We start from the raw sequence: 16718 nt of genomic DNA, 5'->3' as shown, positions 1-16718 counted from the left end.
AGGATGTGACGTCACCAGCACTACCCCGAGGTGGGCGGGATGAGAGGCAAAGGGCGGCTGTTTCCATAGCAACCCAGAGATACGACCTGATATGCGCAGAAGTTGCGCATTTCCCAAAGATTCATGCGAACTGTAGTTTATTAGAGTAGGTGGGAATCGTTGCTCCGTTAGAGAGGAACTACAGTTCCCATGATCCTCCGGAGGGCGGGGATTCATGCTCTTTAAATGTATGGCATGGATCTCGCCTGTAAACATTAGGGTCAGATTCCCCAAGCTTGATTAAACGGCTGCCGCTTGTATTTAGATCCCGTGGAAATCAATGGGACAAATTAGTCATGACACCATTCCATTGATTTCAGTGGGGCTCAAAATAAACCCAGCTTAGGAGCTGTATCCCCAATGAAATTCTTCTCAAGAGCAGAACCACTGACATTTATCTAACGTCGAGTTTGTCATCATGTCCATCAATTTCGGTGGGTTTACTCTTCGGAAGACGCAGATTTAGGGAGCGCTGCAGGTGGCGCCGCAACAATGATCCAGAAGGGAAGGCCGAGGGAGGGTCGCCCCGAAATTTGGTGTTGCACAGGGCAGCCATTTCCACTCTGAGGCAGTAATAAATACTTCTGATACCAGTTCCCTGAAATTGCAGAACGGGAGTGCTCTTGTATTCCGATCTTGATCTGGTTGGCCTGAGAACAGGATACAGGTCTTTATGGTCTGGACCTGAAGGCTCGTATGATGTTCATCCCACCAGATGTAGGGAAGAGCCTGTGGAGGATGCTGAGATTCTTCCATTGCTGGGGGGTTGGACTCGATGGCCCTTGGGGTACCTTTAAACTCTACAGTTCTACTATGCAAGCATTTTGAAGCAAAATAGGGAGTGCAAAATGCCTGCTGCTGTTTGTGAGAGCTTGACAGATTAGTAGTGTGTATGATGTGCAGCCTCATATTTGCAACATGGTTTGAATAAAGAAAGTAGGGCTTGAGTCAGCACTGAGGTAACTGAGCATGTGCAGACTGCAAATGACGAAATCAGGTCTACGCAAGCATGAGCAGAGAACAAAGAAATGTAAACAGCAAAGGAATGTGATTCAGTTTTTTCTGTTTATAGAAAAGGACTGGGGTTCTCTGTTTAGAGACTGTCTCTGTCCTATTAGACTCATTCTATGGGGCTGTCCTTTGCTGCAGTAGAGAATAAACAGGGTGCCTAGCTGGGTGCCTTGCTTCTTGTGGTTGCATCTTTTTAAAAATCCTACTGGGAACAAACACCTACATTGTGGGGGGTTGGACTAGACAACCATTAGGGTCCCTTCCAACTCCACAATTCTATTATTCCAGTTAACTTGAACAGGAGGCAGTAAGGACCACCAACCAGGATGGCTTTGAAAGAGGAATGGAGAAATTCATGCAGAAGGCTATCAAAACCTACTAGCCACGATGGTTTTGCCCTGCCTCCATGATTGGAAGGCAGTAATGCTCCTGAATACCAGTTGCTGGAAACCACTGAGGAGTGCTCCTATGCTTGGGTGTTGCTTATGAGTTTCCCACCGACATCTGGTTGACCACTATGAGAACAAAGTGCTGGATTAGATGGGCCACTAGCCTAATCAAGCAGGCTGTTGTGTTCTTGTAAAATTTACCTTTGATCTGATACAGCAGAACTCATACAGTCTGACCCACCTGTTAACCATGAACATGTGCTAATGCTGACAAGCGCACCATGGGGTTTTTTAAAGGTTTTTTTTATTTAAATAAGGAGAATTCTTTCATATGGAAAGAGCTAATACAATCACATATTTGAAAGGAGAAACCATAGGAACTGAAATCAAGAAGAGGAAAGAGAGAGCTCGTTGCTGCCACCAGCCTGGCGATTTCTGTCATCAGAGACATCCAGTCCATGTTAAAAAGTTGTCCCAGAAAGGTTTTTTTTAAAGGGGAAAAAAACCCACGTTGAACATTAAAAGATATTTTGTCAGTTGTCATTTCAAATATATGGTCTACATGAAAAGACAAATAGAAGGAAAGGCCCAAAAAAGAAAAAAAGTTTTACTGTACAGTTTGTGAGGTTAAAAGGAGTACAATACCCTCTTTTAGAAACGACAAATGCAATTTATACAGGACGAGGGGCATGGGGTGGGTGGGGAACTTGCTGCTTAAGAAATGTCTCAACATGCCAAAGCGAGTACCACACTGCTATTGCAATTCCCACATAACTATTCAGATGGTTACATCTTGTAGAAAAAAACCACTGGACACAAGTAGGTCTTAAGTTACAAGCATACTATATCCTAAAATAGGACCCAGACCAGTTTCATTCTTCCCACACCTATCAGTTCCACTGCTTTAAAATGGTTTGTTCATCTCATTTGATGAACCATGACATTAAGATGATTCTGCTTCATCTCATGAGCTTGTTTATCCATCCACACTCCCAATGGAAAAGGAGTTGCATGTTTGCATAAAATCAGAGGCTAACCATCACCACCACCCTGCATGCAACTCAAACGAGATGTATGGGGTCCTTGCTGGAAGTGGGGGTGCAGCTGCCAGTTTAAAACAAAGAAAAAGGAGGCAACAGCTGAACTGCAAATCTATTCTTTTAAAAGTATAGCAAAAGGGGAGGAGAATTACATCAGTTTGGAGCAGTCTTTCAAGAGGGGCAGAGGGAGGTATGCTTTAACACAATGAGTGGGTAGGGCCACAAACATAAATGAAATTCAGCAGGCAGAGAATTGTGTGGCTGCTGTTCTCATGCTGCGCAGGAGCTAGCCACGGATTTGTCAACTTAAGGACTGCTTCACTTGAACCTGTGCAACTTCACCTTTAATTTTAGAGGGATATGCTGCAGCCTTTTCTCTGCTCCACAACTGGCCACAAACCGTGGCATGAAAAGTAGCTAAGAACTCACAAGAGGGTTTTCAGGAGAAGGGAACCACTGCACAACGCAATGGAGGCGTAGAATCGAACACTATTTACACGTGACTGTAGCCTTAATAAAGCCTGCAGCTATGCCAGCTGGTTGGAAAACACGGTGATGCATCAGCTGCCATTGGGCTTAGAGAACGGCTGCCCCTTCTGCATCAGCCTCAGGAGCAAGACAATCCTGTCTCCGAGTGAAACATCTGCCGGAAGTAGAGGATGCATGCAGAGTCAGTTCCGGTGATAGGGGAGAGTGAGGCAGAGCCCAGTCTTCTCTTCTATTGAATGGCGACAAAAATTACCCAGTTTGAGGAAGAGGAGCCCACTCACAGAGGATATCTCATCCACAATTGGTTTATTCAGCACTATCACCAGAACTGACAAAGTCGCTGCACAAAAATGTAAGGAGGGAAGCAGAAGGCCACAGAGGTTTTATGAATCTGCTACCTCTTTCCAAATTGGTTATTATCCCCACCTTCAGCTGAAGAATGTAGCACTGAAAGAATCAAGAGACAAATTTCAACTTCTTATTATTGATCCCCAACAGGTACTGTAAAAAACACAAAGTATATCTTTTTCTAAAGTGGAAGAAAAACAAGAAGACGTGGCAAAGAAGGGACATCATTTGCATTTTTGAAAAACAAGGGTGTAAGGGGGACAGCTTTCCATGTGAAAAACAAGTCCTGTGAGCTGCAGGTAACAGTAATAATGCAAATTAAACCTGCCTGTCCCCAAAAAGAGGCAATGAAAAGTAAGAGGTTGCTTCTTGGCCTCTCCTTCACAGAGTAAATTCAGACATAATATATAAATAGAGCAGTGAAACATTTACTTCTTTTTTCACCTAGACCTACAACATCAAATACGTATAAATAAATTCTAGTGTTTTGTCTTGTTAAAAGAGGGTGACTTCCCCCACCGCCCCCCTCAATAGTAAGTACTGTATTTCTGATTAAATTTACACCAGGAGTTTCTGTGATATTTTGCATCTAGCAATAAACTCAAGCTCCACCAATGCCACCCTCCCCCTCGGCCTTGCGATTTGCAGAAGGACCATCTGAAAGTCATATACAAAAGAAAAAACAAGGTTTGTGTCTTCTTTAAAATAAAATTAAAAGGGCATCACAAGAGCGCTAAAGGTGCAAAGCAATATGCTGGTGAGAGCAGGATTTGAGTTTGTTGAAATTTAACATCAGTCACAGCCCACCCACCCACCCCTAAAAAATCCAAGAAAGCATTTTTATAATTGCTCATGATATTTCAAAGTAGCAGAGGCATCATGCAGAAGAAGAAAAAGAGCAAGATTATTCGGGAAATATTAACGTCACTGTCTTTGAAAAGGTGGGGTGGGGACAGGGTGAGATTCAGGGGGTGAGGAGAGAACTTCTGCAACTCCAATATTAGTAAACTTCAAATCACTCTAAGATGCTAGAAGCATTGGGGGCAGCTCAGAAACCCAAGAAATAACCCTCTTGCTCCCCAGGAATGGCAATTTTATAAATTTATTTAAAAGCACCATCTATCTCAAGCCCCTTCCACGGTTTTCTATGAAGGAAAACAAACACGCAGACACACACAAAACGGTGAAGAGGAAACATTGCTATGGCTGAGTTAAAACAAGCCTAGACGTAAGGACTAAAGCTGTCCTATAAATGTCACGGTTTTTACCAAGCTTAAGAAATTAAAAACTCTTTTAAAAAAAGAAATCCAGGAGGGTGTTCCAAATCTTGCAAATCCTCTCCCCACCACCTTCTCACAAATCCTTCTTAAATACATTCTTTGTTCAAAACATTTGTCTTTGGAACCACCAGCAGAACAACCACCAGCAGAAAAAGGCCGTTAGGACGAATTTTCAAGTTACTGTCTACAAAAGAAAGAGAATTTTCCTTCTCCACTCTAGTGTTTTTAACAAGACAAATCTAAACAGGAAATAAGTGGAAGCAATTAGTCCACTTGAGACCTCTAGCATCTTTTAAAAACACAAAACCAGACATGAAAATGGAATCCAGTATAATCCTGCCTTTTCAGAGCATGGCCGCTCTGCAAGTTATGAAGAGGTTACGTTTGGTAGATACTAGAGTGACCCAAGTGCTCTAAAAGTAATTATTTGCAAAAGGGTGTGTGTTTGTGTGGATATGAGAGGGGAGAAGGAAGGAGGAAGGAAATAAAACTCTCCCACACACAGCGATTTCTTTCATTCACAAGGAATCAAGCCTTTGATCTGCTGTTGTGTGTTGTGCAGAAGGAGGCTTCTACCATTTTGCTTCAGTAGTGGGCATGCATCTCAGCTACCAAAAGAAGTCCACTGGGTGGCATTGAACAAAGTTCTAATCAGAACAGACCTACTGAAATTAGCGTGCCTAAGTTAGTCAAGTCCATCAATTTCACGAGGTCTAACTGAAAACTGTTGACACTGGAATCAACCCAATGACTCTCAACTAACTCAGATCGCAGCAAGGCAAGAACTTCATTGTGTAGAATCTTGAGGAGACCCCCCCTGCTGCAAATCTAACTGCTTCCAGAATTTTTGTTTTTAAATATAAACAAAAACACCCCAACTCCACACAGATCGGGGTAGATCTCATGGAACAAACGTGCTGGCATTTCTGAAATGAGAGCAATGCTGGTTTTCTTGTTCTTTTTATACTGCAAGGGGCAGGCTGGAGAAGAGACAACAACTGGAGCAGCTACTGGACCTACTATAAATGCCTTTCATAATGGTTTTTACTTTTAAAGCAAGTTCTGCTTCTAGTTTAACAAATGGAACTCAAGGGAAGAGGGAGGAAATGAAGCATGTCCTAAGCCATCAAATGCCTTTACCTATCCCAAGTGTGGGGAACCTGTGGCCTTCGATATGTTGCTGAACGACAACTCCCATCAACCCCAGAAAGCATGGCCAATGGCTAGGGATGGTTATGGGAACCGTCATTCAACAACAGGGCCAAAAGGGTTCCCCACACATGATTTATCCTATATTTTACTTGAAAGGATTTTAAAGAGCCAAGGGCTAATCCCTGCCAATTGAGATCAAGCAGGCGCCTTCATTGTACTCTTTTTGGCACCTGCTAAAAACATTCGTGTTTCGACAAGCCTACCCTGATGCTTAGAAAGTTGAGGTAATTTTAATATGTTTGAGCATTTTAACTTGGGGTTAAAATGGGTTGTAATTTTGCCTCAATTTTATTGTGTGTTTTTTTCACCTTTTGTAAACCGCTTTGAGGATTTTCTACAATCAAGCGGTATTTAAAGGTAAAGGGACCCCTGACCCTTAGGGCCAGTCATGACCGACTCTGGGGTTGCGGCGCTCATCTTGCTTTACTGGCCGAGGGAGCCAGCTTTATTGGCCGAGGAAGCTTCTGGGTCATGTGGCCAGCATGACTAAGCCGCTTCTGGCGAACCAAAGCAGCGCACAGAAACGCCATTTACCTTCCCGCCAGAGCAGTACCTATTTATCTGCTTGCACTTTAACGTGCTTTCAAACTGCTAGGTTGGCAGGAGCAGGGACCGAGCAACGGGAGCTCACCCCGTCACGGGGATTCGAACCGCAAGCGGTATATCAATTTTATGAAATAAACAAGTAAGGGCTAAGCATTGACACAGCCTAAATTTAAAAAGAGTGTAGAAAGCTCAACATATCACACAGGAACTGTTTTCCATACATCCCCTCTGCCCAAAGTGGGAGCACCCAGGTACATGATTTAGATTTGGGGGAGGGGGTGTCATTTTTCAGAAGGCAAAGAGTAGAAGACAAGAAGAGAAGGAAATGCAAGTGAACTTAGAAACGTCCTGCTATAAAAACAAAGACACAGCATCCTGTTTTGCTTTAAAAACCTTGGAGGCCTGTTTTTTTTTGTTATTAAAAAATAAAATAAAATCCAGCACACTCCTGATCTCGTTACCGCTCAGCTGACACAAAGAGGAGAAGGGTGGGCTCCATCCCCCCAAAAGCGGTCACTGCTATTTGCAAGTGGGAGCAAGGAAAAGGAAAGAACAAAAGCCACCAGAGCCACTCAAGTCATTTTCGGGGAGGGGGGACAGCAGCAGCGGTACAGCAGGAATGGTTGCCTTTTGTTGTTGTCATTTGAAAGCAAGCAGGTCCACATCAAAATCCACGGCTCAAAGAACTGCTTTGTTGGGAGGAGGACTCTGACGAGACCAACGCTTCAGGCAGCTGACAGATAAGTTGCAGTAAAGCCGGGGAGGGTGGCAAGGAGTCTTAGCACAGCCAGTGGCCAGGGTGGAAAATGTGGAGTGATTTGCAGAGCCTTCTCACTCTCTCTTTCTATGGTGTGTGTGGAGTATAACAAAGCTGACTGGCATCCTGGGGCTGGGGAAGAGGGTGGGTTGGTGGCATAGTTGCTTAGGCCTTGCTCTCCTCCACTTTGACCGCCTGAGGCTTGATGGCTCCCGTGCGCACCGGTTTAATCAGACTGGCAGAAGGGGGCTCTGGAAGTTTCACCACTCCAAGGCTGCCTTTGCTTTCGTCCAGTCGCTGTTTTGCCTGCTGGGATATATGAAGGAGAGAGAGAGGGAGAATATGAAAACAAAGGAAGGAATTGGGCACCTGAGAGATCATGCTTGACCTGCAAGCACACAGTGCACTGAGACCCTCCAATCCCCTGCAATGAAAATATTTGCTTAGAATATAGTGATGCGGATTAAATCAGCCTTGCAAGTAAGTCTGGCATTTTTTAATTTTTTTAATACTAAGAGGCTAGTAGCCTGAGAGCTGCAAAGGGGGAGAAACCCCCTTCTCTGTGGCTAGCATGGAAATGCAAGCTAATTATTAAAACAACAATAATGTACCCCTTCTAGCAAAGAACTGCTTTATTCTCTGTGGCCAGCATGGAAATGCCCACTCACAGAATTATTTGTTTATATGTACATTCATTATTTGGGGCAGAGTGCTCCTAACCTTCAAAAGGGTATTATTACTACTAATAACAATTTCATGTATATCTCTATTTTTCCTCCAAGTTCAAGGTAGTTATATGGTTCTCCCCTTCCTCATTTAATTCCCACCCCCCACAGCCTGGGAGGGTAGATTAGGTTGACAGGCAGTGAATGACCCAAGGCTACCCAGTGAGCTTCTTGCTTGAGGCAGGGATTTGAACTCTGGTCTACCAACTCCTAGCCCAACACTCTAACTGCCACATCACACTGGCCCTCAGTGGACAGATGGGAGTGGAGGTGTCTCTGCCAGGAGTGGGGAGCCCTGCTGCCAAGTGGGGGAACCCACTGATAGAAAGTGCCCCCACAGCACGTGCAAGAATAGCAGGTGGAAACTATGGCTGCTGGTACCCCCTAAACGGGCAGCTTCAGGGGTGGAATGAAGTTCTGGGATGCTACGGGACCCAGAATAACGTCTGCAGCAGAAGGGTTTTCAGGTGTTGCAGGCCTTCGATCAGGAACCCTGTGAAAGTCATATCCACAACATACATATAACACACATTGAAAGAACATAGCTTCCTCCCCACAATCCTGGTAATGGCAGTTTACACTCTATAAAGCTACAATTCCCAGCACCCTTAACAAACAATAGCTCCCAGGATTCATCTGGGGAAGTCATTTGCTTTAAATGTATATGCTTTGGATGTGACCCAAGCCTCATCCACGTTCCAGGTGAAAAGAGGCAAGAGTAGGCCTTTCCCAGAATCCTCTTGGCCCAGAAAACCAGGTGACAGCAGAGAGCCAATCTCAAGCCACCAGTTTTCTGCTGCTTGCCTCACGTCCCACCTGCCCTCACCTCATTGGTCCCTGCTCACCCCTTGGCCTGACGGCCATTGTGGAGAGGAAGGTGGCAGCCAGTGCGGCAGCCATTTTTGTGAGGACTACATACATACAAGGGAGCTTTTGCCTTTATCCTTACCTGCTGGATGTAATGCCCCTGCACAGAGTTCATATTGACGGCCGGTCCAGAGGGCTTCCCACTGGGGCTGGCAGAATTAGGCCTGCAGGGGGCGAAAAGAAAACACACACACGCACACAGACAGACACATACACACACACACACAAAGGTTAAGACAGAGCAAGCAAAGACAGAGGGAATCACCACCTCAAAAATCAAGAACGAGCTCAGCAGGCAGGCCCCGGAGGGGGCAGTCACAATTAAAAGAGGGTTGCCTGTGGACTCCACAATTATTTTTTTTATCCACCTCACAGATGTTCAAGTGTTTGCCAGGAGTCAGGGGCATGTTCCCCCCACCACGAGTCCTGTTTCATTTTACCTACCTCCCCACACTTCTGGAGCCCCGACATGTCCAGCACAATGCTCACCAACGATCCTTTCTCTGCTGAAATGTCAAAATTCCACCACAAAACAAAACAAAAATCAAATCAAATGCCGGCTGCCGGAACTGCGCAAATCCAGTGCCTCAGAGAGTCAAGACCCTTAATTTTATGTAACGCATCCCACAGACAAACAAAGTGCAGGAATGAAACACAGATAAACTAAACAGCCCAAAAGAGGCAAGGAAGGAGGCTCTGTGTCTCACATCCACACCGTACATTTAAAGTGCAATGATACCAAGTCACAGCTTTTCCCCATGATTCAGGAGAGCTATTTATTAAAGCTGCTTATAGTCTTTATGATACCTTCCCCTTCATTGCCCTCACAGAGCTACAATTCTCAGAGTTACCTGGGAATAGAGATTGAGTGCTAAACCACTTTGGGAATAGTAGCATTGTGAGGAGAATTAAGGGTCTCTTAACAACTTTCAGCACCCTTAACAAACTACAACTCTCATAATTCTTTTGGGGAAGCCATGATGTTTAAAGTGGTATCATAAGGCTTTATATGTAAGCTGTGAATGTGGCTTCAGTTACGGAAATGCCTTAAGCAACTCAAGAGGTTGGCATAACATTACTGAGTAAAATTCCTAGAAAATGTGACATTTGGGGTTGGATAATGAATCTCAGACCCAGAGGCCAAATGCAGTCCCCAAGGCCTTGCTTTCTGGCTCTCAGGACTTTCTCCAGGCCACACCTTCTCAGTGGTCTTGCCCTGCACCCTCCTTGAGTCTTTTTGCCTGGCGGGAATGTGTCCCTTGAACTGAGATTGTGCCTTTGCTTGTTTGGATGGGAGGACAGAGAGGTGTTTGTGCATGCAGAAATTAGTCAACTCTACAAAAGTAGTATTTATATTCATTGCTCTACTCCCTTTTGTCTCAGGCCCTGACTACCACCAGTATGTGGCTCCCTGAAGGTGATCCGTAAGTACTCAGAGCAGGTCTACTGAAATCAATGTAACGTTAGTCATGTCCATCAATTACAATGGGTCTATTCTGAGTAGGACTAACATTGGATGCAAGCGGGAATTCTCAGACCCCAAGAGGAGTGCCCTTGTTAAGCCTTGAAATCTCTTTGAGAATAAAATATGGGCCATGATGGAGTCATTTCCTTTACCCAGCCCACTTCTGCATCTGGCTCCTAGAAGGCTGCCCATGAGGAAATGTGGCCCTCACCTCTGATTTAGCACTCTGGTGCGCATGAACCTGAGTGTTAGGTATGAAGTATACCTTGTGACTTAAAAACCAAGGGTTGCTTTCAACTAAGCCCTACTCATGGTAGACCCATTATAATTAATGAACCCAAGTTAGTCATGTTTATTAACTTCAGTAGGTATACTCTGAGTAGGACCAGCACCAGATACCACCCAAATTCTGGTTTACTGAGCAGACCAGCTTCATAAACCATGGGTTGAAGCTGGCTTGTTAAGAACCTGACCAGGGTTGTTTTAAATCACAGGCTGTGGTCTCTATGCAAGTATAACCCAAGATTCATGGAAACTGAAACTACACAGAGCAGAAAGCTTTCTCCTGGACACATGGGAGGAGGAGAGAGCAACTGAGCCTGAGTTCACTTAGGCTCATTCCCGCTCATGCATGTAGTACTAAACCATGGTGAAATGAGGACCAGCTCAGCCTGACTGGCTCCTTTACATCAAGTGTAGGGGGACCTGTAGCTCTCCATCAACCCCAACCAACCAAGTTCAAGCAGGCAAAGGATTATAGATCCAACCCAATGGATTTGAAGCAAGCTTTTTAGATCAGGTGTGGGGAACCTGTGACCATCCAGATGTTGCTGGACTACAACTTCCATCATCTGAGACTACTCTCGTGTGGCTTGGCTGGGGCTGATGGGAGTTGCAGTCCAACCACACAGCTTCTCCATCCCTGTGCTACCAAAGTAAATGTGCAAGAAGCATCCCCATCCAGGTTAGAGGAAAGGCAAGCTGCCTTGTACAGAGTCAAAACACTAGTCTACCTAGCTCAATACTATCTACACTGAAAGGCAGTGGTTTTCAGAGAACGAGTCTACCTGCCATCCTTACCTGGAGATGCCTTTAGGAATTGAACCAGGAACCTTCTGCATACAAAGCAGATGCTCTGCCCCTGAGCTAGGATCCTTAGTTAAATAATGCTATCTATCCACAGCTATTTATACGGCCAATTAAAACGCCAAGCAATCATAATTGTTGACAGCGGGACAGGGAAAATGGTTTCAGAAGGGGAATCTTTCACACTGGAGATGCTGGGGATTGAATCTGGGACCTTCTGCAGGCAAAGCAGGTGGAATATTATTTACCCACAGTCTTTCCCTACTGTAAGCAAAAACGGCAGGGATGTCTTTTTAAGGTTACACTTCCCCTCTGCAGATTTTACGACTGTATTAGAAATAATAAAATGTTAAAAATCTGCAAATGAGAAAATCAGGGGCACCTTTTCAGGAGATCATTAAAATAAAACCTGATTAAGCTAACTGAATCTCACTAAATGCAACTCAGAGGAGACCCAATGAAATTAAGGTTAGGCATACCCATCAATTTCAGTGGATTGACTGAGTAGAACTAACACTGGATAGAACCCCTAAATCAACCTTGTTTAACATATAAGTTTCTTAAGATTAGAATTAAATTAACAAATTTCATAGGCATTTATACATGCAAATTTGGGAGGGGGGACCTTTCCCTTTCCCTTTCCCTGCTCTCTCTCCATCCCACTCAACAAAAATAAACCTGCAGCAATCAAAACTGTATTTCACCTGTATGTGTGAGGCGATGGAATGGACCCTGCTGTGGGAGCATTCTGTTTTGCGTCTGCAAAGTGGAATCCTTTCATTTCTACATGTGAGGACTGGAAGGAGAAAGGAACAGGTTGCAGGGTTATTTCCTTTTCACAAAAATACTTCACCATCTTGAGGATGGGAAAGAGATTCTGGCTCAGTTTCAGACATTATCCCAAACCATAGGCCCCAGCTGCACTATACATTTAAAGCAGTTATCCTGCCATGTCCAACAGTCATGGCTCCCCACAGACCAAAGAATCCTGGAAGCTGTACAGTGGTACCTCGGGTTAAGTACTTAATTCGTTCTGGAGGTCCGTTCTTAACCTGAAACTGTTCTTAACCTGAAGCACCACTTTAGCTAATGGGGCCTCCCGCTGCTGCCGCGCCACCAGAGCACGATTTCTGTTCTCAACCTGAAGCAAAGTTTTTAACCTGAAGCACTATTTCTGGGTTAGCAGAGTCTGTAACCTGAAGCGTATGTAACCTGAGGTACCACTGTACTTTGTTAAGGGTGCTGAGAGCTGTTAGGAGACTCCTGTTCTCTTCTCAGAGCTACAATTCCCAGAGTGGTTTAACAGTCAATTCCTCTTTGCAGGGAACTCCAGGAACTGTAGCTTTGTGGAGGGGAACTCTCAGTTCACTTAACAAAACAAAAAAAATTCCTTCCAGTAGCACCTTAAAGACCAACTAAGTTAGTTCTTGGTATGAGCTTTTGTGTGCTCATACCATACTGAAGTGTGCATGCACACGAAAGCTCATACCAAGAACTAACTTAGTTGGTCTTTAAGGTGCTACTGGAAGGAATTTTTTTTGTTTTGACTATGGCAGACCAACACGGCTACCCATCTGAAACTTCACTTAACAAACTACACTTCCCAAGATTCTTTGAGCGAAGAAAAGACAAGACATGCCTTAAATGTACAGTGCAGAGGGGACACGACAGTCACAATTACAGACCAATTCTCTTCCATGACTTTGACCACATTGTGGAGGAATGAGCTCTACATGTTAGGGATACATTGTGTGGCAAAGTACTTCCTACTGTCTGTCCAGAATCTACTGCCAAACAAATTCACTCTGGATGACCTCGAGTTCTACTGCAGTGGCAGAGGTGGGATTTGAGTCTCTCCAGATCATTCATGACTTTATAAAAACCTGTTTCACATCTCTCTCTATCTTAGTCATCTTTCTCTCCCCCCCCCCCAACCTTTGAGATAAGTAAGAAAACCCAAGTTGCTTGGCAAATGACAACTGTGAGGTAACTGGAAGCCACTGCAGATCTTGTTAACGTGCTCGCCACACTCCTAAATCTGTCAGGAGATGAGATGCCATATGAATTGCTTGAAGCTTCTTGGAAAGAGTTCAAGGGCAACTCCATGCAGGGTTCATTACAGTAGTGTAGCCTCGAGGTTGTGAATTTGAAAAAGTATGTTAATAATAGAAATAGGTTATTTTTTAAAAAAAAAATCAATTAACATATATACACACCCTGTGGGTCCTTACCTCCCTGCTCGAAGCAAGGACAGGCGGCTGAGAGCCAGGCGAGAGAATTCTGCGAGGAGCTCCAACAGACAGGTTCTGGCCTTGGGGGAGCTGGATGGACTGTGGCAATATCAGGGGCTGTTGGCCAGAACCGTAACGGGCCATCGGGAGCTGGGAGCCCGGCATTGACATTGTTAGCTGCGTGTTAATGAGCAGACAGTTACTTGAGAGGCAATAATGAGAAGTAGCCACAATGCTGCTTCCCAGGGACCATAAGTTTTGGCGTTGGGAATAGCTAATTCCCAAGATAAAAACTTTTTAACTTTTGAGAAGTGCCTAGGGGACCCCCACCCCCACCCCGGTCTCTTCTCACCAACCCCTCCCCTGGATCATCCCACCCAGACAAAGAATGCACACACACACACACCACTTTTCCAAGGAATCTGGCAAAATAATTCACCTGAGCCTTGAAATGCACACAGAGATGAAAGAGGAAACGAGAAAGAACATTGTTCTTCCAACTTCCGCCTTCTATGCACTTTTCACGGGGCAAAAGACAACCACCAGCACCACATCCCTGAGACATTTTTTTTTGCTGTAGTCACTTAGTAGCCTTCTATCTCCTACAGCAATTGCATTTATTCTCTGTATAGAAGATTACTATCAATGAATTGTTTGATTCTTGTATTTCTGTCTTATATGAGCTATGTACTGAGTGAACTACAAACTACTAAATTTCTAGCTTATCTGTCTGCATGAAGGAAAGGTAACGGAGCAAGACAGTTTTAACCCCTTGACCGGTGGCCTCTCTTTCTGTATGCATGCTATGAGCTAATGATGCATTGTGTTTGGAAAAACCCTGTAAAAGCATTGTTAAAATGTGTCTCTGGGGCAGTTCCCTAAACTGGTGGTTCACTGAACTACTGGTTTTGGAGGCTGCCCTACTGCAACAGCTCCTCTAACAAATTGGGTCCCTACCGGGTGATGAGTTTGTATATCTCTCTTGGTTGCATTTTTCTTTAAGGTGTTATTCCCTCGCCTGGGCATGAACCATCAAGACGTGGCTTACGAGTAAATTCTTACCACATCATGACCAAAGGAGCAGCAAGAGGGGAGGGGGCTAAGAGGCTTTGTAGGGACCAAAGGAAGCTCTCAAGGGCGCCACTGGGCGCATGGGAGTACCACTGGTGATCCCTGGTTTAAACCATGTTTCCTGGATCATACGCAATGATGAGCCAGGAAAGTGAAATTAAACCATGGTTTATCCGCCTTCCCAGCCGCACATGAGGAAGAAATGAGGGGAGAGCATATACAGAATGCCCAACCACTAATTCCTTCCTCCAGCCAACGGTAATGTTTGCTGATATTTAATACTTTTCACAAAAAAAGATGCTTTGTAGTGGTGAAAGGATTCTGCAGGGATAAAACCTCCCCTCCCCATCTGCCTCTCAGTTTCCTCCAACCGTGTCTACAAGAGTATCTCATCCTGAAGTCTTCTGTTTGCTATAAAAGGATTAAGCCGCGCACCAACTTTCCGCCAAATTATCTTAAGTGCTTCAATGCCAGATGGCCTTTCAAAGGGGCCTTCCCAAACCTGTTACGGTTCGTTTCCTGAAAGCAACGAGCGTCTTGAAGAGCCACATTAAAAACATGCTTGCTGTTGCAGCTGGATCAATTTACTCCTCATATATTCCAATTTTAAAAGGTAAGAGAAGCATAGCTCAGATACGCTGGAAGTAATCTGACGTCTGAACAACTCACACAGGTAAAACTGGGGTGTTCAGATAAAAGCAACCAGGTCTATACGGGGTGGCGAAGCCTCAGGCTCAGGGGCTAACTGCAGCCTCCCCATCTGGCTCTTGGCTCCCTCCCCAGGTCACCAGTCCTGTTGCTGCAGTTCTTTTGTTTGACTGGAATGTGTCCTCGATTATGCTGGATGGCAGTGGGGGTTATGTTGGATGGCAGTGGGGGTGGCAGAAGGACCCTCCACACACACACACTCACTTCCACATGACTGGAATGTAGACTACTATTATACACACAGGTCCTGCTTTCCAAACATAATGTGTTCCCAGGAAATTGTTCATTAGGTGAGCTGATGATTTCCATTATTTCCTATGGGAACCTTTCTAGTAAATGCTTTCTCCCTCCATACTTTCTGCCTGAAGCTGCTGTAAAAGCCAAACAAAAATGGGATTTGTCTGATCTCCCTCCCTTTCTGCCCGAAACGGCTGCTGCCGACCAGCCATTTGGCTATCTAAATCAGCCATTTGTGTTGTGAGCTTTGGGTGTTAATTCTTTGTGTCTGGATAACTAAGATTTCAGAGAGCAAGTGTTCTGGTAGCGGGACCTGCATGTACAAAGAACCACACACACACAAAACTGGAGATGCTCCCCAACCCCACCTCTATACTTCTGTGCCAGTTCTAAAACAGCAAACTAAGCAACTTTTGAAAACCATCTGTGTCCATGAAACCCCTCTGGTGCAAACAGAAGAATATCAGCACCTGTCTACTCTACTATCTTTTTAGACATGCGCAAAGGCAAGCTGCATGTCTCAAGCCACATTTTGGCAAATATTTTTTCCAGGCAGGAAGCTAGCAACTCCTTATCGATGCAAGCACAGGAGTGGGGGGGTTGGGAAGAGACAGAATGATACGCACACTGAGCACCAGCCTCATGACAGCAGCAGAGCCCTGACCTGTGTAAGCTGCGATTCCATCATCTGTGAGGCTCCCATACCGGGAGCCTGGTTGATCTGGCCTTCATACACCAGGGTCTGGCTCCCGTTAACTGGCTGATAAGGGGATCCGGATTGAGTTTTCACCATTTCCAAAGGCTGCATGCCTGGGAAGGCGGAATATGGAGGCTTCAGGGCAGTGCCCCCAGTCAGGACCACGGTGTTGGGTTGGGAGAGGCTGGGATGCATGTAGACCTGAGACCTAAAAGGATGCAAGGCAGATGTGCACAAACCTCAGTGTTTGCCTTGAGTTTGCTGATACTTTCCTTTTGTGCATAGGTGGTACTGTTTTGGCCACGTCTGAGTGAGACATTGAGGTAGGATTTAGGAATGTTGGCTGCCAGCTCTGGGTCTCTGCTATTCATATCCAACTTCTATGCTCCAGGTTATGTACACAGCATATTTTGCAACTCTATAAAGTCCTGTGCCAAGAGGAGAATTCTGTATCCCTTGCAAATTCATTTAATTGTGTTTTGCCCAGCCTTCTTGGGCCTCAGGGCCCTTTTGTGTATCT

General features: G+C 45.0%; 1 protein-coding gene across 20 annotated transcripts in view; it reads right to left on the bottom strand.

Moving 5' to 3' along the window:
- Window positions 1–6507: 6507 nt before the first annotated feature.
- PRRC2B (proline rich coiled-coil 2B) overlaps window positions 6508–16718 on the bottom strand; it is a 65484-nt gene continuing 55273 nt past the window's right edge. For 4 of the 20 annotated variants that reach the window (XM_077922710.1, XM_077922705.1, XM_077922708.1 and 1 more), the window contains 5 exons: window positions 16166–16406; window positions 13486–13662; window positions 11959–12050; window positions 8786–8867; window positions 6508–7417 (listed from right to left, as the gene is read on the bottom strand). In XM_077922710.1, the coding sequence (XP_077778836.1) occupies window positions 7277–7417; window positions 8786–8867; window positions 11959–12050; window positions 13486–13662; window positions 16166–16406 (733 nt within the window). In that variant the 3' untranslated portion in view covers window positions 6508–7276. Of the gene's footprint in view, window positions 7421–8785; window positions 8868–9147; window positions 9210–11958; window positions 12051–13470; window positions 13663–16165; window positions 16407–16718 lie in introns of those variants that run through there. The other 16 variants (XM_028715665.2, XM_028715666.2, XM_028715671.2 and 13 more) reach the window with 11 other exon arrangements.

The sequence above is a fragment of the Podarcis muralis genome, chromosome Z, assembly GCF_964188315.1.
Source record: "Podarcis muralis chromosome Z, rPodMur119.hap1.1, whole genome shotgun sequence".
NCBI classification, from domain to species: domain Eukaryota; kingdom Metazoa; phylum Chordata; class Lepidosauria; order Squamata; family Lacertidae; genus Podarcis; species Podarcis muralis.
The sequence above is the reverse complement of the archived record's forward strand: the minus strand, read 5'-3'. Positions and strand labels throughout refer to the sequence as shown.